We start from the raw sequence: 22,135 nt of genomic DNA on the forward strand, positions 1-22,135 counted from the left end.
ACTTTTTTTGCCACAAGAAACAAAACCTAAAGTTTGACTGAGCTCTTTGATCTTTGCAAAACTCTGCAAAGCAGAGCTCTTCAAAGTCAGAACCTTTCAGAGCATTAGCTATTGCTATTGTTCCGTTAAAAACTTTCTTGATAATATAAAATCTCTCCCACTTTCAATTGGAAATGTTCAATTCAGTATAGGACAAAAAAAATATTTTACAGTCAATGAAGCCTATGCCTATTTCTACCAGCTGTGAAGTAAATGCAGCTTGGAAGTTTTCAGGAAATCTCTCATCATGAATTTTTCTTCCCTTATTTTCATTTTTTTCATCTAACCTTCTCCATTCTTCCTTGAACTTTACATGTATTTGTCCATAACATTTAAGCTGGCATGCTATACCCTGAGCTTGTAATGTTCCATTTTGTGCTGAAGTTAACACCCATTGACCACAGCAGGCATGACAGATTATTCTACAGGAGAATACAACTCCTTGAATTGGTAATGCCTTCCAAATAAGCTTGTAAATCAGTGGCTGAATTCCCTATCCTTGCACATATTGGCAGATTGCAGGGTCTTGGGAGTGGAGAAGGAACTGATTAGGAGGCAGGGCTGGCAGCCAGATCTTACAAGGTATGGAGAAATTCAAGAGCCAGCTGTAGTTTTTTACTCACCACAGCTCCTGCTCCTCCTGTAGCATTTGGTTTGTATTAAAATGTAGTGATTAAAAAAAAAAAAAGTATATGGAAAGAGACATTCAGATATTTTGCTTCACACATGAAACATTTCTTCAGGTCTTTACTTCTTAAAGAGAGAGCACTGCATCTATGTATTATTACTATATTGTGAAAATACTGCAAATATATTAGGAACTGTTCTTTGAGTTCACTGGAAGTAGGACTGGAGGGGACCCAATTTTTTTTTTTTTATTTACCAAAGTGATTATAAAAGTTTCCATCAAATCCCAAAAACAAAGTTTTCTTTTTTTCAATTAAAATAGTAAAAGCCATGTGTAGATTTTTTACTGGTTGTATCTTTTGAAATTGTTAAGTGTCTGTTTATTTTTGTTAAGTCTTTCATCTTGTTACATCCAAATATTAAGATGGAAGAAAAACTTGAATTGAAGGTTCAGTTTGGTCTTTAGGTTTACAAGAAATTTTTTTTCGTTATCTTCCTAAAACCTGCTGAGTGATCTAGGACTCAAGTCAGCAAACAGAAATCTGGGAAGCTGCACAGCAAACTCTCATAAATGCTTGGGTGAAATTTGTTTGAATTTGCTGATTTGACACTGTGTTATGCTAATAGCTACCATTTAACCTCCACTACACAGAAAGTATTTAATTTGCTTTTTCACAAGCACAGAAATATTTATTACCTTTCTGGCATTATGATTTTGAATGGTATCACCTTCACCAATATCATTATGGTTTGTATATCTCCTAATAAAGTTTTTAGTGCCCTCCTTCCTGTTGTTCTCAGCTCTGTGTACACTTTCTCCCCATGTCATTTTTTCTCTGGAGTTTATAGCATTCAACACTTTGGTGCAATCAGTGCTCCTCTTCCTTTCAATATGCTCAACATGTGTGTTCCAGGTACTTTGGCATGGGCAACTGGAGGCTGGAAACACACACCATTCAGCCTGCCTGCCCCTCTTACACCTCACATTTTCCCTTATGCATTACAGAGATGCTCTACAGGAGCAGCTCCAGTGTGATTTTGTGGCCTGCAGCAGACACTATCTCCCATCTCATTTTGTGCTCCAGCTATCAGCACACAGTCACAGAAAAAAACCCCAAGATCAGTTCTTTCCAAGTTTTCAACCTCTGAAATACCTAATACCATTTTGACATAGTGACATCTCCTTCCCCTTTTGCCCACCTTGTCCATCTGACTTTCAGTATTTCCTAGTATTCCTACTAGATTTCAGAAACACCTTGAAGATCAATTCTGTATTTCTAACTGTTCTTGCTTATTATTCAGATTTCTCCTGCTGGTCTATAGGCAATTAAAGAATGTGTTCACTTTGTCTTTTGGTGCTCTGATTAATTTTTTCTCCCCTTAATGTCTTATTTCTGAACTAAACAATCACTTACTCTTGCCATTTGTTGTTGTTAGTGTAATGATCCCCTGACTAATCTCATTACATTTTCTCCCTGGAAGATTGTTTTCTTTCAGCTGGGTGGGAAGCACTGCCCTCATTGCACTCCCAGAAGGGAAGCAGTGATGCACAAAAGAAAGCTCTCCTCATTTATTTCTCCCCTTTATGTGACAGGGAGAAAATCCAAAACTATCATTCCTCTCCTTCAGGCTTATTTCAAATCACTCCTAGTTATCTGAAATCTGTGAATCTGAGAAGCTGCATCTTATACATGCTAAAGATCCTTATCAGCAGCTCTGGAAGCCAGCTAACCTGAGGGTATATGCACAACCTTGTGGGGCAGATGTAGGTTTCCCCCAGCCTCCAATCAAGGAGGCCAGGCACAAGCCAGTTCCAATCTGTAAAACAGATTACCATGCTACCTTGTCACCCTCTGTTACTGCTGGCCAGCAGTCACCTCCAAGCTACATTTCATATCTTTAAAACTCCCTCTGAAAATCCTCCATTTGCTACTGCTGTGTATCTGTTTGGATGTGCCTTTGGCACTTGACTCACATACTAAGGCTCATTGCTCAGCTCTGTTTTCTCATTAATAGAAAAAGATTATCCATGCTGAGATTTCAAATGCTGGACTAATCAAGGACCAGTGGCAGTTCCATAAAAACCCTCATCAAGTTACAGCCCAGAGAACCCATCTCATAAATCTGGTCAGGGGGCCTTGACATACGACCTGATGGACAAATAGAAATATCCCAAAGATTGGTGAAATGCCTGCTCACAAACTATTTTGCTTAAAATACAGGTTCTTCAGTCATGTTCCTTGCAAATATCCTCTCCAAAGCTAGAAAATCCTCTTGCATCAAGGAAAGGGTCAGTGCTACCCAGTGCAAAGCATTCCAGCCTGCTGCAGCATTGCTCACTGCTGGATTACTAACCTACTGTGTTTGTAAGTTTAAGTCTCTGCTATGTCTCTTACCAAATTATTTTTCTACCAGTCTTCAAATACCAGCCTGCCTAACTTGCTGTGTCTACTGTAACAGCTTCATTCTAGTGACAGAGGGCTAATCATTTGGCCACCAGGCTCCCTTGGAAAATTCTGCCAAGATACAGCAGGAACTGTCAGACATCCTTGAGTAAAATTTTGTTTGAAAATTAATCTATTTGTAGCAGTCTGTCAGATGCACCACTTCACTACACGGTCCCCTTTTCTCCCTGGGTCTAATTTATATAAAACTGTAGTTAGAGGCACTACAAAGATGAAAAATAATTTGTGACAATAGCACTCCTAAGGGCAAACCAAAGAGGGCATCCAGAAACAACATACCTTTAGGTAAGTAGGTGTTGTAACTGTAAAGGTCAGCTTTAACTCTGTCTTAACCCTCAGGTACTGAGCACACTCTTTATAATGTTCACTATTTCCACTAAGCTGTGGCTAGATAGTGCAGGATTCAGCCTCAGAATAATCTAGATAGAACTGTGCTCTGCTGCTACTTTTAAAAGTTGCTGTGTCTTCAAAGTTGCAAAACTATTCCATAATCCAAACTCTATTTCTCCTAAAAAAATGTATCAGGCTTGCAGAGAAGAAAGCAGAGAATGAAAACAGAGAAAATTTGTTTTATGGGAGAAGCAATAGCAAGTCAAATCCAAAATCTAATGGACTTTCTAAAAGGCTATTTTAAACAGAAATTCAAGCCTCTATCAAAAAGGGGAGCAGCACAATGACAAAAATTTTAACTTACTTTTCCTATTCAGAAATTTTTAGATAAACCACAAACATTTATATATATAGTGAAAGTATAAAAAAGAGTCTAATAACTACATTCCAGTAGAATAGTATCTAATGTGATAATAAAAAGTCTAAACTCTTTTCAGCTGAGCTGAGATTCCAATTTTCTGCATCACTAGCAATGATAATGTTACACAAACAGTGTTCAATCATTAAATTAATTCCCATTAAATCAATGTCCTTAAAGGCCAAACAGTCCTTTAATAATTACCTGATTAAAGTGATGTTAGCATAACATATTAGTTATAATATATTTATAATTCCCTTCACAACAATAAATCGTTTCTTTCCACCTGTCTTGCTGAAATGGTGGCAATAATGCAAGAGTTGGGAAGGGAAGCGTGTTGTATCACCATTTAGCAAATGGCTGTGGTCTAGCTTCTCCTGGTATCTGTGATGCTTTAATTACACACATTAATCAGATTTTCATTCCTATTATGTAGTCTTTACAGGATGAAACTTCAAGACCTATAGGAATCAATTCCTGGCTTTTAGGCCTAGACCCATATGCCTAATGACTCATTTCAGATATTAAAAATTTTGCACTGGTCACATTCTGTCTTTCTGTGGAATTACAAAGTATATTTTCAATTGAAAAATCAAAGTTCACAAGAGATAAAAGAAAATGTTACAAACATTAGTGTGCATTAATATAGTGCCAATACATTACAGTAACTTGTGCAACATAATCAGAGAGAGAGGGGATGAGTTGCCTTTACAGTGCTTCTAAAAGTTCTGGAAAATGTATCACAAAGTATATTTTGTTTTTCTCTCCTGCTGCCATTACAAAAGAGAGGAATGACTGCATCTACAATGAAAATGGATTTTTTTCTAGTATTTGCTGAAGTTACTGGGAGCCCTTAGATGAATAATTACTAGTGTTATACTACATGTCTTGATATTTGAAAGTGCATCTTTTGATATCTGTAACTTTGACCACATTGGAACTGAGGCTTGCTGTCCACCTCTCATGAATCCATTGGCCAAAATATTAATTATTGTATTAATGCTGCTGAAATGCATTGGTTTATTAGAAGACAGCATGGTTTCAAATTTAATTTTGGGGTTACCAAATATAGGATCATTCAATTACATAATCATAAAATAACCGTGCAGTAAGCCTAGCAATCTCACCAACAGCTCTTTGCAGGAAAAAAAGAAAAAACCTCTGATCAGATAATTCTTTGTTGCCACTTTCAAAACATAGGACAACAATTTTACAGATTATAATTATTAATATACACACACACAAACAGATTAGAGCTCAATGTGCATTTTCAAGAAACACAGGGAGCCTCTGGGGTTGCTCTTCAGGAGCACTGTGATGTGATGTGTGCTTTTAAGGTGGCACTTGACTGCATGCCTGTGTGAAAGCACTATTTGCAGCCAATGGGAATGCATCAAAGTGATATATGCTTGCTATTATTTTAGAGGATATTGGCAGTGGATTGTAACAAATAACCTTTGCACACTGGCAACATTTAGATCAGATTTCAAGAGATGCTGAGACCAAATCTCTCAGTTACTGATGGCTGGATTCAAACGCTGTGAAGCCGCAAGCAATCAGCCACAATTATCATCTCTGGTACATATTCATAAGAGGCTAAGGAGATAAAGTGTGTGTTACTGCCACATATAGTTTTCTCAGTCTGGTCTTTCTGTACACTACAGACAGGGTTGTGTGTAGCACCTTCAGGGAGAGCAGAAAGAGCTGTGCACAATGGACTGAAAACAGACCATCTGTACGTCAAATTAACATTAAGCTAAACAGTGTCATTAATGAGGTATTGAAGTGTGGCTTCAGCTAAGAGCCTGTCAGAGAAGACATTATTAATACGAGGGAGAGAGTCCCTTTTGGCTGAAATTGAGCAACAGTGAATCGAGCAAAACACAAAACAATGCATTGTGACCAGAAAGACAAACACTTATTACAGGAAAGCCCCCACATCTTTTGACAAGTAGTTTTCCCCACAATCTTTTTACCTCTACATAGTTCTCTGACTCAAGATTTTAGGGGGTGAAGGGAATTTAAAAAAGGATTACACACCAAAAAATATGGTTTTGCTTGAATCTTAAAAGAATTATGAACTCTTTTATAAATCTGTTCATCCAAGTTTTCCAAGCATCCATCAGTAGAGAGTGACCCCTGACTACTTCAGAGACAAGTGAATCACAGGCATCTCAGATACCTTAGTTCAGTTTTCGTGTCACTAATACTAGTTATCCTTTAATTTTCAGAATGCTTCTCTGCAATGAACTCCTAACCTTATAGAATTCAATCATCACCAGTGCAGGAGCTCTAATTATGTTCCTAAATAACATGTCTTAAATTTTAGACTAAAATTCCGCTTCAGGTACATCCTGCAATGTTGTTATCAAAGTGATCTTTAAAACTCAGATGACCTAATGTAGTATTATGACAGTGAACAGAGGACAGAATGAAACCTTCATCCTTTTAAGTTTCACAGAGAAAAATGCTATAATGTCATTTATTGATGAAAATCACTAATATGAATGCTTATATTTGAAAGTCGAATAACCTGGCTTTCACTGCCAATCAGCTATCACCCTGCTTAAGATCACAACTCAGGTTTTTCAGAAGTGAAAAGTGGCTTCAAAGGTGACTTTACAGGATAGTGAGGATTTTCCTCTTTGGGGATATAGAAATAAAAGAAGCCATTGTAAGAATGAAGTACATGCTTATGGCTAAAAATGTTCTATTAGCAAGTATATCTGGGCACGAACAGCGAACACCCCACTCAACAGATTTATTATCACTCTTCCTTAACAGCCTGTTTGCAGAAAGAAGACTTTCTTTCCCCTTCATCCCTACCTTTACTCTGTCCTAGTGTCGGGGAAGACAAGACTTCAGTTAAAACCACCCGTGTTCCTTCATCTCCCTTTTGCCTGGTAGGTGAGGTATTTCACATTTTTAACCCAGCCTAGATAAAAATTAAACAGCAGGAGATTCCTACAACAGGATGCTGCTATAATGAAGGTAATACCCTTAATCTGTATGCTTGGAAGCTGACTAAATTAAAAAAAATACAAACACCCCCAACAGCCCTCATTTTGCTCTCATTTTACCATATATGCTGAGACTGGTCCTTCATCTCAACAATCAGGGAAAGGAACAGGTTAGTTAAAAAAAAAAAAAAATTTGATAGCATTTTCTGTTTCCTTTCTACATTAATTTTGGTCTACTCCTTTTATAAACACTTAAATACTACAAGAGGTCTGAGGAGAAAACCCTCAGCTGCTGAAGAAGAGAGACTTTCCTGCCAGCAGCTTGAAAACCTCTGCTACTCCTGTCTTTACAGCTTTCAGGCAATTTTCCTGGCACCTACCCACCAGTTGATGTTGTGGAGTGGATCTGCCTGGGTGGATGCAGCTATGGCACAGATGTTGCAGAGGAGGGACTCCTCCCAGGGCAGAAAAGCAACAGAAGACTGCCGTGGGTTCCCTCTAAAACCCGTGTTTATCTGGTGCCTTGGGCACCTTCAGCTGAAAAAGGCTAATCAGTTTGTGGATGAAACTGCTGGCATCCCAAGCAGAGGGGGAGTATTTTTAATAAAGCTAAAACTCACTTCTCACTTCCTCCCTACCTTAAACAGCTGAAGTTGTCAATTGAAGTGTAAACTCCTGTGCAGGCATATCAAATGGCAGGACATGTAACACTTGCCTTTTTGGCTTCTTTGAAGATAAAAATGGGGGTTAATGGGAGTTATGTTGTTCCTCCATGCAAGAGTCATTAGCCAGTTCCTGACTAAATGGTTCTTCCTTATTTCCTCAATTAAATGTATATTATACACAGGTGAACCCTGAAAAGTCAAAATAGGTTACCTAATCTGAATCTAACTTATTCATTCTTTGCCCAATTACAGCATACAGTCATATTAGAAATTATAACAATTAAAGAAACTGTTCTGAGTAAAATATTCACCTTTGGATGTTTTTGAAAGAACACAGAGTGATGGACAGTTGCCATGACATCCAAGTCTACTTTCCTTTTGCCTCACTTGGTCAGGATCAGGGTTTACACTACAGCCAGCTAGGCATTACCTTCTCACAGTCAATCAGAGTTAGTCGTAGGCAATTAAGGTAGCTTTTGGGCTTTCACACTGCCACTCATTCTTCACCTCCTCACAGACTGTATATTAGATACAAAATCTCTAAATATAATGCCTCAGGTACCCAGTGCTATTACTCAAGCAACCACGTGCAGAGAAGATGTAGAAATGCATTATTTAAGCTGCCTCTGAGAACTGCCTGAATCTTAACTTCAAATTAGAGGAAAATCCAAGCATATCCCCTGGTAGTTTCACACCAGTGATATCACATTGCTGCAAACAAATGCTCTCACTACTGAACATTTTACTTGGAGCATGGTTATTCCATGGAGTTACAGTTTCAAAAACAGACAATCAAACAAACCCCTGAAAGGACGTAAAGCTACATCCAAGGCTTACAAACGTGTGCTGCATACACGACAGCAGCTCCCAGTACACGCTGTCAGTTCCAGAGATCGTTTGTGGTTTCCAAAGACATTTGAGACGCAGGACACAATTGCCAAAGTGTATTCATTTTTGGATGCTGTCAAGATGGCTGGCCAAACCACTGAGACATGCAAAAGGAGCTTGGGTACCACAGGGCTGCTGTGCCCATTTCAGAGAGATGACTTTATGAAGGCAAATATACTTACTGATATGCTAGCCTAGCTTTATTCAAAATAACATGACAATTTGGGGGTGGGGAGGGGGTGGTGTCATATTTTAAGGTGGAACTATCATGCCACAAATAAATCTCCTGGTATATGTAGTTTGTTTCCTAACTTGTTTGGTTTCTGACTTTTCATTTTCCCATCTCAGTGCTGTGCATTTTAGGCTCAGCAAGTCTGTTTCCCTTGCTACATGAGTATGTCAAGACTGGCATTAGTTTGAAGAGCAATTAAAATTCTTAATTAATGAGACTGGCATTTAAGTTTTGCCTCTTATCAGAAGACATAAAACGTGTTTTTATAAAGGAAGATGGGTAATATCTCAATTTTAAAACTAAGGGCCGATATCTAAGATATTAAATAATGTTTCTGTGGTCAGTTAGCAGAGAAGTGTAGAAACCATTCAACAGGAACTAGGTCCCAGTCCTAAAGACTTTATACTGGATCTTTTTTGTATTTCTAAACATAAATGCCCCCTAAAAATAAATCACGTTTCACTACTAAATATCATATGTGAAGATATAAGTAATTTCTAACAGAATTCTTCCAGAATGATTCTAGAGTCTTCCTCTGAATATTAAATATTTGATTGTTGTACAGTTAATTAAGAGAAAATGTCACTAGGAAAGGATGTTGCTACAGCATAATGGTTTCCTGCTGATAGGGATATGCCAAGAGTGAGATAAGCAAGATGGAGTAATTTATTAAGCAACAGCAGACTCCAGGCAGTGCATGTCAGAAGGATTATATCACACCTTGGGTGGTAATACAAGGAAGAAGACTGAGAATTCTGAGCAGCTTTAACCATCTGAGAAGTATTATAATGACTTTGAAGTGCTGAAGCTTGGAGGCTGTTTTATTGCTCCTATGAAATGTAATTTACACAAGGCAAATAGTAAGATTTGCTCATTTGCCAGGTATTAGCAGCATAATTGGCCATTACTGACACCACTGATGACCAATCAAAACCTCCAGTTGTGACCAGCATTTTAAACAAATATAAGAGGATAAAAAAATGTCCCACCAGCGGTGCTTTAATATCATCCATTTCACAACTTTTCTAGGTTAAGCAAGTGTATTAAGATGTCTAAAGAAAATTATATTTTTGCAGCTAATACTTCAAGTGTTCATTTTCGTATGGTCAAATTCTATTTATAAAACTATTATGAATGTTTATTTTGTTGCAATCACTAAGAAGTGATTAAATCTTGAATGATTCAGCCATTTAAAAGATATTTCGTATTGTGTCAAAAAGACTCAAACCCAAACAAAACAGAGCCTTGCATCTTTACCTGCATAATCTAAAATCCTGCCAGAGCAATTCAGAAATATCTTCTCCTACAGAAAAATTCAAAGCAAAATGAGAAGAGTGTGATAAGATAGAGACAAAGTCTTTTATGGTGTCTTTCATATCAAATACAAAACATTTTAATTTTTACTAACTTCATTCTTTTGTCAACATTCAGTTGAAATCTATTATACTAAGTTAGCTCATCACTGAATTCTGAAGCAAAATTTGAGAGGCTGCCTTCAAAACAAAATCCCCAAAAATATCCTTCTGCAAGTCCTTGGTAAAAAATTATGCAGCATTTCACCTGTCTCAAAAACAGATCTATTATACAAAAAAAGTTGGCAGTAACTCTAGATCTTGAACTTCTGTTTCTTAAATCATTGATTTTCTCCAGTACTGAAGAGAGCAGAGTGCTCCCTAGAGTGTTTTGTAACAAGAGCCCCTAACAGGAAGCTAATAGAAAACATTCAGGAGATTAAACTAGGTTCTCAGCAAGTGTAAAAGTCATCAGACTACAGCATCAACTTGATTCAGTTGATCTCAATGAAGAATTTAGTAAAGTTTTTAGAAACCCCAAATTTCTTCTTGGAGAGAGTTCATTTTGCCTATACTGGCAGATTCTAATAATGGCAAAATTTGAGGGAGTAGCAGCAATACCATAGATCAAGAGAAGAAAAACTGTGGTTGTATAGAGTAGCACAAAATCTGAGCAAAGACTACATAATATATTATTATTCTTATATCACTCAGACTCTCTGAAGTAGAAAGGGACCTTGTCCAAACACACTGTGCCCAATCAGGGCTGCCTAGAGCACTATTTCTGTCCAATTGTCAAAGATAATATTCAAAAGAAGCAAAATGCAGGGCTTTAGCCACTCGGTTTTCTAGGATGAGCAAAAGGAAAAGAACAAATTCAGAAGCTGTGACATTAAATTTCAACACGACTGCAATCCTCCACAGTCTGGATTTATGACTTTGCTTCATCTTTAGATGAATAGACAACTCAGAGACGATAGATATTATCTGAACTACTCATGCCTGGATTTTGACTTCAGAGTCAGAAGCATTTGCTTTTAATATAATTTACAGCAGCATGGCTAAGATCACCTAAAAGTCTCTGCCTTCTTAGTGGTCACAGTACAGTGCAGATTCAGTGGGTATATAGGGTAGGAAGCCAAAGCATTCCAGTTGCACTGATAGCCCATTTTTTTTTTAAATTTTTATAATGAAGGGCTTGAACACAGAATAAAAAAACTCCCTTTGCATTTTATACACTTTTATATTGAGTTACCTTGCAGTTTTATCCTCATGTATCTTAAATAAAGAATGTAAATTATTTTGACCTATCTCAGTAATGAATGAACGTCAAATGAAAAGAGAAACTCAAAATGTATCTCCACATTACCAGTCTCAAAATGGTGCCTAGAGTGGTCACTGAAATATGGAGGGAAGAAAGTGAAAGGCACATTCAAGACCTAAGTTTAACTGATACATGTAGCAGTCACATTAAGTTTTGGTCTACCTTTAAGGAAGCAACTAAAAATACTTACATTTTATAACTGAGTATGACAGTAATTATAGACCTGCCTTAAAAACCATTGGATTGATCTGTGTTGGCTTTTGTCTGTAGACAATGACATAGTATTTTTCATTGGTGTTTCAAAAATTGAAAAGGGTTAAAACTTGTTCATAGCATTTGAACAAGACTTTAGAGTCAAGGCTGAACAAAAATTAAAAGGGATCCAGTGAACTAAAGTTACTTGCTAAAATCTGCCAAGTTTTTAAATATTTTAGAAGAAATGAGCTCTTTGTTTAAATCATAATAGGTTATGAGTTTCCTTAAAGAATTACATGTATTTTTGCAGCAGAGGGCTCTTTTGTCTTCAGAGCCTTGGCAAGTCTGAAGCCAGTCTGCATCCTTGCAAATTTTTCCTCTCTCTAGAGGAAAGAAAGAGAAGATGATGCCACAAATCACTTGCTAGCCCCAAACAAAGAATCCAGAACTATCAAAGCGCAAGCAATCCTCGGTTCACACCGCTTTCTGTCAGCACAGGGCATAAAAGCATCTTTGGTTCTATGTTTTGATAACAGAAATGAGTACCTTGTCATGCTTTAAATCACTGCTGAAAGATTTCTTGAGTGAACGTGACAGTATTTGAAATGCCCCATGCTGCTACACTTAAGATTTGCCAATCAGAATTAATAGCAACAGATTTACTGTTCCAAAACAAATGAAAAGCTGCAGTTTTTCAGCTGAATGAAGAGCTGGTGAATGAAAACAGAGGCAAAATCACCATAATAGCCAGTTACCCTGTCAATGAAAATAATTTTAATTTGTCTGTATTCACAAGGATTAGTAAACAATAACACTTCAGCTAATAGAGTTTTTGTTATATTCAAATTGAATGTGAAATACAGGCTGACATTATAAATGGATCCCTTACTCTTATACACTGCATTTCTGAGTTCATTTGAGTCTTTATGTCTATATCAGACAGTAAGTGTCATGTATTTTGGTATAAATTCTTTTCAATGTGCTTCATTTTTCCTTCTAGCTTATTCAGGACAGTTCTGCTTGTTGTCTGAAGGAGAACAAAGCTATAGATACATGTCTATAGCTTTCTCTCACTCAGTAGGAACCAAGTGAATATTTTACATTATTCTGGTGAATTCTGTAAAGTTGTGTTGAAAATCTATATGGTAGAGTGATAAGGTGTCTCTCTGTAAATAATCCCTCCCACCTTCCCAGTTCTGTGAATTTCTTCTTCTGAAGTTGCACAACAGTTTTGGTGCCCCCAGATGCTTAGTACCACCAGCATTTGGTTTTACTGAGTTGCACCTCATGTGTGACATTTGTTTCCACAGGGAGTGGATGCAGATTGCTCAAATAAATTCCTTTTCTTTCTTTCCTTCCTTCCCCCTCCCCCCTCCCTTCCCCCCCTACTGAATTCTGCTATTTTTGCCACCTGGTCCTCTTTCTTTACATCTAAGTTCTTTGTCAATTTCATGCTGAATACAAGGTTTCTCTCTGAGCCCTCCTTAAACACCCATTTTCATTGATTGGTCAAAAAATCTGTTAGCTAAGTTTAAGCTAACAGAGCATCTATCCAAGGGCTCCCTTGTGGGCTACTCCTCTGGACCTATAAGTTAGGAAATTTCAGGAAATCAGGCAACACAAGCTTCCTTGAATAAACATGAGGCAAACAATTCATGTAACAATTGTTCAGACTCAGGTGTGTTAAACCAGTTGTGCCTCCTCTGAACCTTAGCTGGGAAGTCTCCTACAGAGCTTTTAGGGACTCCTTTTGGGAGTACAGCAAGGATGCTCAGGCTAATAAACTTGTGTGGAATGATTCACATTCAACACAAGTGATAATTTTAAAAGAAATGTCTCCACGTTTTTAAAATCACATGGAATGTCTCAGCTTAAGCTTAAGCTTTTCCTTTTTTTTTTTTTTTGTATAGTGACATTTTAGCTTTTTTTTTCCCCATTCTAGGAGTTTCATAATTGTCTTTCATGGATTCCATTAGCTTTTATGGAAGTCATCTGATTGTTTTGAAAAAAGAATAATGTAATGCTAAATCACATGTTGCCAGTGTTGCATAAATATGACACCTTTACCTACAGTGTTCCCTCCAAATTCAGGTTAAAATACAAAGAACAGTCTGTGGGTTTGGGGCCTAGTGGCCATGGCTCTTTGTAGAGCAGATGCTCTGTGAAATTAAAACAGGTGTACCTGCAGTGCCAGCAGTGACTGAGGAGCAATTACATGGATAAGCAAGAAGGCGTTCATTCTGTTTTGTTGTCGAGTGTTATTATCTAAACCCCCCTTGCTCTTATGTTAAGCTGTGTTTTCTTACTCCACTTTGCATTACAACCTCAACTTGTAGACCAGAATTCTAAGCAGCATGTACCCAGCCAGGATCTGCATTCCCTGACATCTTTAGGATGCATGGCTAAAACTCTGCCAGAAGAGCTAGAAGAGTGAAGGACTTGGGAATATAAGCAGAATTGAGGACCAGCCTGGGCTACACCAGATGGTAGATGGGATTGAGAAAGCAGTCAGGAAGGCCGGAGAAGCTTGAATCTAAACATTATATAGGAAAATTGAAATAAATCAGAGGAGAGAGGAAAGAATATCAGACATAGTAAGATCGTTCAGCACTGCAGACTAGTCTAAACTTAGTTCAAAATCCAAATCCCAGCATTCTCTGTCTGACCACGTAAGAACTTCATAATAGTTGATAATATAGAATAATTCTCCAGCAACTGATGAGCAATGCTTTTTTCCCCTCAGAGGAAAATCACCTTTCTGTAATAACAAAACAAATCACAAGCTAGCGCATGGTGCTCTGAACTTCTCAGGATTCCCATACAGGGCAGCCAAATATCCTGGAAATCTTTTAGCACAAGGCTTTCCAGTGCTCCCAGTTCCTTGTGGGCTGTGTGAGGGAGGCAGGGGAGAGGAAGGTCTCTACAGCAATGGGGAGGATATAGAGATTTTATATAACCAATATATAAAATAGGTTATATATTTTATAATAAATATAACCTCCCTCTATAATAATATAACTCCCTCTGTCTCTTACCTTGTTGCACAAAGGATCCATAGACAAACCACATGGAGTTGTAGAGAGTTGTAGACGTCATGGATCCCATCTGAAGGCGCGGGGGGTTGAGCCAGTTCAAGAGGTAGACCAGGAGCCCCACTAAGAGCACTGTGCCAGCAATGCAGGCCCACAGGGAGAGGTCAAACGGGGCCAGGCAGGCAAACATGTCCACTGTCTTCTCTGCCTTCCGCAGCAGCACGCCCACCGAGTAGTCCATGTAACGTGTTGTGAAGTCCACCACGTTCTCCCTGTCCGGGGTGATGGTTAGGGCAGAGATCCCGATGTCAGCTCTCTGAGGAGAGGAAGGAAAAAAACCCTGTAAGTAGGAGCTACGAAAAAGGTCGTAAAAAGTCAAAAAAGTTCCTCTGTGATTTATAGCAGCTAAGTTTAAGGAGAATCAGATGTCTAGACCAAAGTCTTCAGCATCACACATGTGAGCACAGAAAGGTGACTAAGGCTTGAGCAGGGTAGATCAACCATGTGTTTTAGTTTCTGCAAGCAAACCTCACTTGGTGGACTTTGGCACATCAGCTCTCCTTGTTGTTGTTTTCCAAGAAACCAAAATACTACAAATACAGGTAATATCAGCAGGAAATCTACTTCTGGTCATTTTTGTCACCCTGGCTTACTAAAGCCATTGCTGCCATTGCGGCAAAAGTCAAATTTTGTGCATAGCATATCCAATCATAGGAAATTAGTTGCCTGACAGACCCAAATTTATAAACTATTTTCATGATTTGATGATCATGACAAAGGGCTACTACCCTAGGAGCACCTGAAATTCCATAAAACATCAATTTTATCTGCAGAGTCTAAAGTGCAGAAGGGCGGATTCTGCACGCAGCTCCTTTACAATTAATTCCTCTGTCCTCCTGATAAGGAATTCCTCCAGCAATGCCAACCTGTCCAGCAGCTAGCCTGGACTTGCTTTGTGCCATTTCCATTTTTCCTTTTTCGTAATTTAAAGAACACATTTTGGATGAAAAGAGGATGAGTAACATTTCTTGATCTAATCCTTGTACTTCACAGTATGTATTAGGTCTCCAGGGATAACAGGCACAAGTACAGCAGGTGCTACTTTACTTTTTGCAGGTACAACTAGAGCTTCACTGAAAACAAGGAAGGTTATTTAAAGCAGACATATGAATACCATTTTTAAAAGGCCAAATACTGAGAAATAAGACTGTGAATTCTAGATGTTTTAATATGACAAAAGAGTACTGAAAATATTTAAACTTCTACTACCTTGACTTAATCCATTTTTGTTCTGCCTAAAGCAGTGTGTGATCCTTTGGAAGGGGGTGAGGAGAGCACAAGAAATTGAGAGTACTCAGTAAAATTTTGTTAACTCTGTTGAATTTCTTTCTTCTTGCCCAAAGAAGGCAGAGATTCCTAGTTCCTTGGATATTTGATTTGAAATATTGAGTGGGAAGGTACGGCAGCTGAAACTGACTAGAAAATTTTGTAACTCAACTGGGCTCTTTTAATATGATGCGCAAAGCACTCTGCAGCTCATGGCACAAGCACACTCAGTTTAAATGATGCCACTTTATGTTGATTATTCACTGGCTTGAGAAAGTGGCAAAACCTAGCTGGAAGCCTGATGATTTGGACAAAAAAGGGTTTGAAAATATTGATTTTCTTAAAAGCTATGAAATAGAGCTTCAGCTTTAACTTGTGTGTTAAAATCTCCGGTGTCATAAGTGAAGTTGTGTTGATGAGCACAGCTAAAAGCATGGCTTCATGAATTCACTTCAGGTCCCTTCCTAACAAATTTTTGTGAGTGTTGATTCAACTGCCCTTTGCCCATGGGCAGCAGCAAACTCAGTCAGTAATTAGAAATATCCATGGAAATGTTCAGGTTATCTGAGTCTCTCTATCCTCTCATTACAAACCTTCTCCTCAACGAGAGACTCAAGTGATTCACAGCATCTGCTGACAGTCAAGCCCTAACTTCAATAAGCAAGATGCAAACCAGCCAGCATTTGAACTGTTTTCCACAACTGTGAACATAAATATGTTTCTAAAACAATTTACAAATATGAAAGCCCAACATTTGTCACACAGGAAATTATGACTGTATTTAATGAATAGCATAGATTTGAGGCTTTTCCCCTGAATGTATATCAAAAAGCAAAATAGGAATTTATGGGTAAAGCAGGACATGTGGGAAAAAAGAGTCCTAGACTCAAGCCTCTGTTTATTAATTTAGCTGGGTTATTAATTAATAGCATACTACTAAAATACTTCCCTACCATGCTAGATCATTGAGTTTCTCATTCAAATTGCATTGCTGTAAGATGTTTAAAGGTTCTCTACTAAAAAGCAACATACACCAGTAAAGATAGTTTCACCAAATAATAGTCAACTGCATGACTAATAGAATCTTTGCCTGCTTTTCCTCCCCTTTTTACAGCAAAACAGGTTTTTTCCATTACATACGTAGAAGAGAATTAAAGAAAAAAAATGAGACACTATGGTATATGTGAAAATACTACTTCTAATTTGCATCTCTGGGAAGCAGTCTCTCCATATTCCCCAGAATTCTGGTTCCACTCCAGTTATCAACCAACTATGACAGTGGAGCGACATTATGCAAATGGAAATGTTGCATTTCCTTTGTTGTACTGCAGCAACAATTGTGATAAAATTATGTCTTGCTACTTTATATACTACATATATAATTAAGGCTTCGAGGTGACCTAACTGCAGCCTTCCAGTACCTGAAGGGAGCCTGCAGGAAAGATGGAGAGAGACTTTTTCACAATGGCCTGGAGTCACAGGATGGGGGGAAATGTCTTCAGACTGAAAGGGAGTAGGCTTAGCTTAGCTATTAGAAAGAAATTCTTTATTATCAAGGTGGTGAGACACTGGAACAGGTTGCCCAGAGAAGCTGTGGATGCCCCATTCCTGGAAGTGTTCAAGGAAGGGCTCTGAGCAACCAGATCTAGTGAAAGATGTCCTGCCCATGGCCATGGGGTTGGAACTAGATGATCTTTAAGCCATTAAATATTCTATGTGTCTTTATTTCTTGAGAGGTAGTAAAGTGAAAAACAGAAAGGAGAGCAGTATATCCGGACTTCTTTAGCACCCTAGTGTTAAGCTGTTTTAAAAAAAAAAAGCTACACTGAAATATGGCAACTCATATTCTTAACTTACTAAATTGGATCATAAACACCAGTTTCCCAGAAAACTACACTTTTAGCACCAAACCAAGTTTAAGCTTCACTTGATACTTGATTTACTGATAGTGAGCATCCTTGATTACATATAGATTCTGTCATCTTGTTTCAAAGCTGGAAGATGAAAAAATTTAAATGCCTGTCATTAACATGTCAGATTGGATCAGAGAAGACATCAGTTTGAAGAAGTAAAGGTTCACTTAGTGCTTTTGAGATAGAAAGGCAAATGCACGCAATTATGTCAATATTTAGATATAAAGCTGCCAATCTGAATTATAAACATGTATAGAGCTCCACTAAGTTTTTGGAGTGCCAAAATCAAGCAACCATCATATGTCTTACACGTTTCTCATGAATGAAACTGTGACTCCTGAAACAGATTGAAAAAACAGCAGAGGGCATTATTTTGCTCTGTGTGACCTGCATAGGAATTTATATTTATCTTCCTTAGCAGCAGTTCGCCTGAGGCCACTGTAGAGCAACACAACCAGAATGAGAAAATCCAAAAGAAATGACCAAAGGGGCCTGATAGCACTCCTACTGGTGTCACAGAACCAGCTTATCAGCAAAGCTAGAAATCCCTGAAATGTCTCTAAGCCACTGCTGTAGCAAGCACATCTCATACACATGGAAAGCAATCTTCTGACAATTCCTGTGGTTCATGATCAAGAACAGGGAAAATAAATGAATCTGTTTTAAACTGGTCCTGTGAGAGCCTTCATTGAATCCATTTTCAATGCTAAATCAAGTCTCAACAAATGCTAGAAGTGATAAAACGCAGTCCCATGTTATGCAGTTATTAACATGGACATACAAAAACCAATCAGAGAGACATTTTCACTCAACACACATAGATCCAAATAATTCTCCTTTTACTCAGCTATTATTTTTTCTTCTCACTTCTTATACTACCCCCCTTAAGAAGGTGCAATAGAAAAAGAGCCTCATAAGAGGCTTTTGCTTGATTTGCAGTTTCTCTTAGAAATGATTAAGCATATACTTTTCATTTTCTGATGGACCTAAGTGGAATCAGGCTGTCTTCCCTATGCCATTTGCTTCCTCATGGCTCCTCACTGGAAAAAAATTGTCACAATCAAGGTGGTATGGTGAGATGTGAAAAGCAATTGTTGATGGATGTGAATATCGCCAGAAAGCCCAGAGTTGTGCTGGAAAGCCTAGTGTGCTCTCCCAGAAGTGACATTAGCCACTTCTCTTGCCTGTCACACAGGCTTATCCCTCAGGCCATCTGGGTAGAGAGCAACTAAAGGAATTACTGTGATAAGACACAGATAATTAACAGTAAGAGCAAGATTTGTGGGAAAGCACTGCTCCCTTGAGATGGTTTTAGCCTCTCTGCAGAGGGCTGCTGCTCTTTGAACTAATCCTGTTTGTGAGACGAAGCTCTACAAGATGCAGTGAGAGCCCTGGTCACTTGACAGGAGACGGACAAGAGCACCACGTGCTTCTCTCAAAGAGCATTTATTCTCTGAAGTCCACCTGGTTCAGGTGTTCAGCAAACAGAAACTTTTGTACAGCATGGTTACATTAAGGTTATTTTGACTGGAAAAGGTGCATGGACAAAGTGTGTACCTAATACAGGTATTGACAATCAAAGGAGGGGAGGCTTGAATCAGTTTCCAAGTTCAAATTGAAGACCACTTACTATGTTCTGCTGATTCCAGCTCCTATTTTAACAGCCAACAGAAACCTTGTCATCAAAGCTGGAACAGAGTGAACTTGGCGCAGCGTCATGTCTGTGAAGCCAGCTGGGGGCCCAGGGCATGTACTTGGCACAGCTGGGCTCCTGCTCTGCCATCCCACTCCAGCAGGGCTGCTGCAACAAGATCAGCCTGGGACCACTCTCCCTGATACCAGGACCTGCACCAGAGACTGCTGCATGCTGAAGATGGTTAATGCAAGCAGTGAATATTGATCTTGAGCACAGAAATCATGTGGTTGCTACAGCAACTGCTATTTCATATGGCACATCTTCTGGAGAGGTCAAAGACACCCTTCTCAAGGAGATGATCTCTACAACTACCTGGAAGGAGGCTGTCATAAGGTGGGGATTGACCTCCCCAGTAACAAGAAATAGGACAAGAGGAGATGGCCTCAAGTTTTGCCAGGAGATGTTAGAAAAGTTTCATTCACTGAAAAGGTGGCCAAGCATTGGAATAGGCAGCCCAGAGAAGTGGTTGAGTCACCTTGCCTGGAGGTATTGAAAGGACAAGCAGACGCAGCATTTTGGTTTGTGATTGACTTGGCAGTGCTGGATAGCAGTTGGACTTGATGATCTTAAAGGTCTTTTCCAAGCTAAATGGTTGTATGATTCTGTGCACTCAAAAAAAGAAGGCAGCTGTTTTCCATTACCCTTGAGTGAGACTTGTCTCTTGCAAAACTCATTCCTGGCTGACAAACTAACAGGCAAAGAGTACTCCCACTGTTTCTGGAATTCCTCTACTTGTTGGCCAGACTATCACATAAAACTTGGTTGGGAAAACAAGGAAATGCTGTGTTTCAAACAGGTTAGGCCTTTAATTTAAAACTATTCTCTGCTCCTTTACTTCCCCTTATAACATTGCCAAGCGAATGGAAATTTGAGTTCTGAGAGCAGAATTCAGTTCACAGTAAATAAGAAAGCAGCCTTTCAAGAACAGCTTGCACTTGGTAAGGGGTAGATAGACACTGGCTGCTTGCCCAGAGGTCCTTTTGCCTTAAGAGGGACAGAGAATGGGAGAGAAGGCCACAGTGAACCTTTACTGCTAATTAATTACATAAGGGTGAGGAAGATGAAAAGTTATACACTACCATAGGATAGGGAAAACATGGGTTTTGAATTCCAAATGCAGTTCCAATAATTCTTCATACACTGTAGATGTGCAGAAAGATTTCATATCCATGAAGACTCATTTACAGCAAAATCATAACAGGGTGGTAAATCTGTTGCACTTGAGACATGGATTTACAGATCTGGGTGGTTACCACCTTCAGTGAGCTATTCATTTGAATCCCTGTCTGCTAAGGAAACTACGTGTTTTTCCTTGGAGCCATTTGAGTTGTTATACTTTCTACCTTGCCAATCATCCATTGCAAATAAATAAAAAACATTCCAGGCCCACTTCCATTTCCAGACCATCAAGAATTAAGACCCCTCCAGTCTGTGTTATGCAGTGGTCTGATAAGTACTGAAGAGAGTAGGGCGTAGCATTAACATCAGATGTTGAGGCAGAAAGAATGGTTAAAAATAAATCAATGCGCCATTGTGGTGTTACATGTCAGAATTAGATGAGGAAGTTTTAGTTTTCAAGGTTTAGAAGGTGATGGAAAATCTACTTTTTCAGCTGTGTCCAGCTTACCAGTTGTGAATACACAATTCCACCTTCCAGCTTCATAAGGACATAGGGAGATGGCAAAGGAGGTTTATTATTACAGAGTAGGTGTATGAAAGGTGATATGGGTAGAGAATGAATAGCTGGATTTTTCCATTCCAACAGGCTTCCTTGCTGCTCAGGAAGGCAGAATAGGTTAAACCTATCAGTAATTTTGAAGCCATGGAGGATAATATTTTCTTCAAAAAAAAAATATTTTCCTTTATTGAAAGACTTAGGTCCTGTATGTACGGTACCCCTGATCATGGGTGACCCTTACTGTTAGCTGTGCTTTTGAATTAAATTCCACCTGCACACTTGGAAAACACTTTTATGGCCAATGTCTAAGTTATTTACATGTATATCTACTGCAGTTCTTTAAGGGCGCACAACAAATGTAGGACTCTATGGCGGTAAAAGCTATCCCCATATGTTAATTAAGAGCAAATAAAACACAGATATTCACAATACAAATAAGGCACCAGCAGAATAGAGTCTGCCTAGTATTTTCTCTCTTAATGGGAGAAACTACAAACAGATGAGATACAAAGAGTGGGCAAAAAGAAAAAAAAGAAAACATTGCATATGCATTTGGTTCAATATGATATAATACTGAACAATTAATGTCAAATTAAGTAGACTAAATGGTTTATTAATTACCAAATAGATAATTTATTACTCTTGATTCATTCATCTACATAATGTGTTATTATATATCAATAAAACATTTTCTGTTGATTATATACTTCATGTATTCATCATACCAACATTTTTCTAAGTGTTGTACATTATTTATGTAATGTATCACTAATTACTGCAACACCAATTTTTCCTCTTTTCAGCAGCCTCTTCAACTCATTTGTGTCAGATCTTGCCAAACTAATTAGGATGCTGTGAATCCCATTATTTGACTACATTTAGATTTTACTTTGCATGAAAAAAAAGAGATTGCCCTGCTTCTTAAACAGTTACTAACAAGTGTAATTTCCAGCTTTTTCAGTGCTGTCTAATGCACACTATTCAAGTGCTGGCAAAGTGCAATAAACAAAGTGTTAATAATTACCTGTAAAAAGGGTTACTGGCTGATGCAAACA

The 22,135-nt window shown here is 38.4% G+C and overlaps 1 protein-coding gene across 2 annotated transcripts in view; it reads right to left on the reverse strand.

Annotated features, from left to right (window-relative positions):
* The window catches only part of GRID2 (glutamate ionotropic receptor delta type subunit 2), a 671,390-nt gene that overhangs the window by 102,510 nt on the left and 546,745 nt on the right, over positions 1–22,135 (reverse strand). For both annotated transcript variants that reach the window (XM_005517465.2, XM_088056469.1), the window contains exon 11: positions 14,471–14,783. In XM_005517465.2, coding sequence (XP_005517522.1) covers positions 14,471–14,783 — 313 coding nt within the window. The remainder of the gene's footprint in view (positions 1–14,470; positions 14,784–22,135) is intronic.

This window comes from Pseudopodoces humilis, chromosome 6 (genome assembly GCF_049639895.1).
Source record: "Pseudopodoces humilis isolate 2021_Gansu_Grassland_sample_001 chromosome 6, ASM4963989v1, whole genome shotgun sequence".
NCBI lineage: Eukaryota > Metazoa > Chordata > Aves > Passeriformes > Paridae > Pseudopodoces > Pseudopodoces humilis.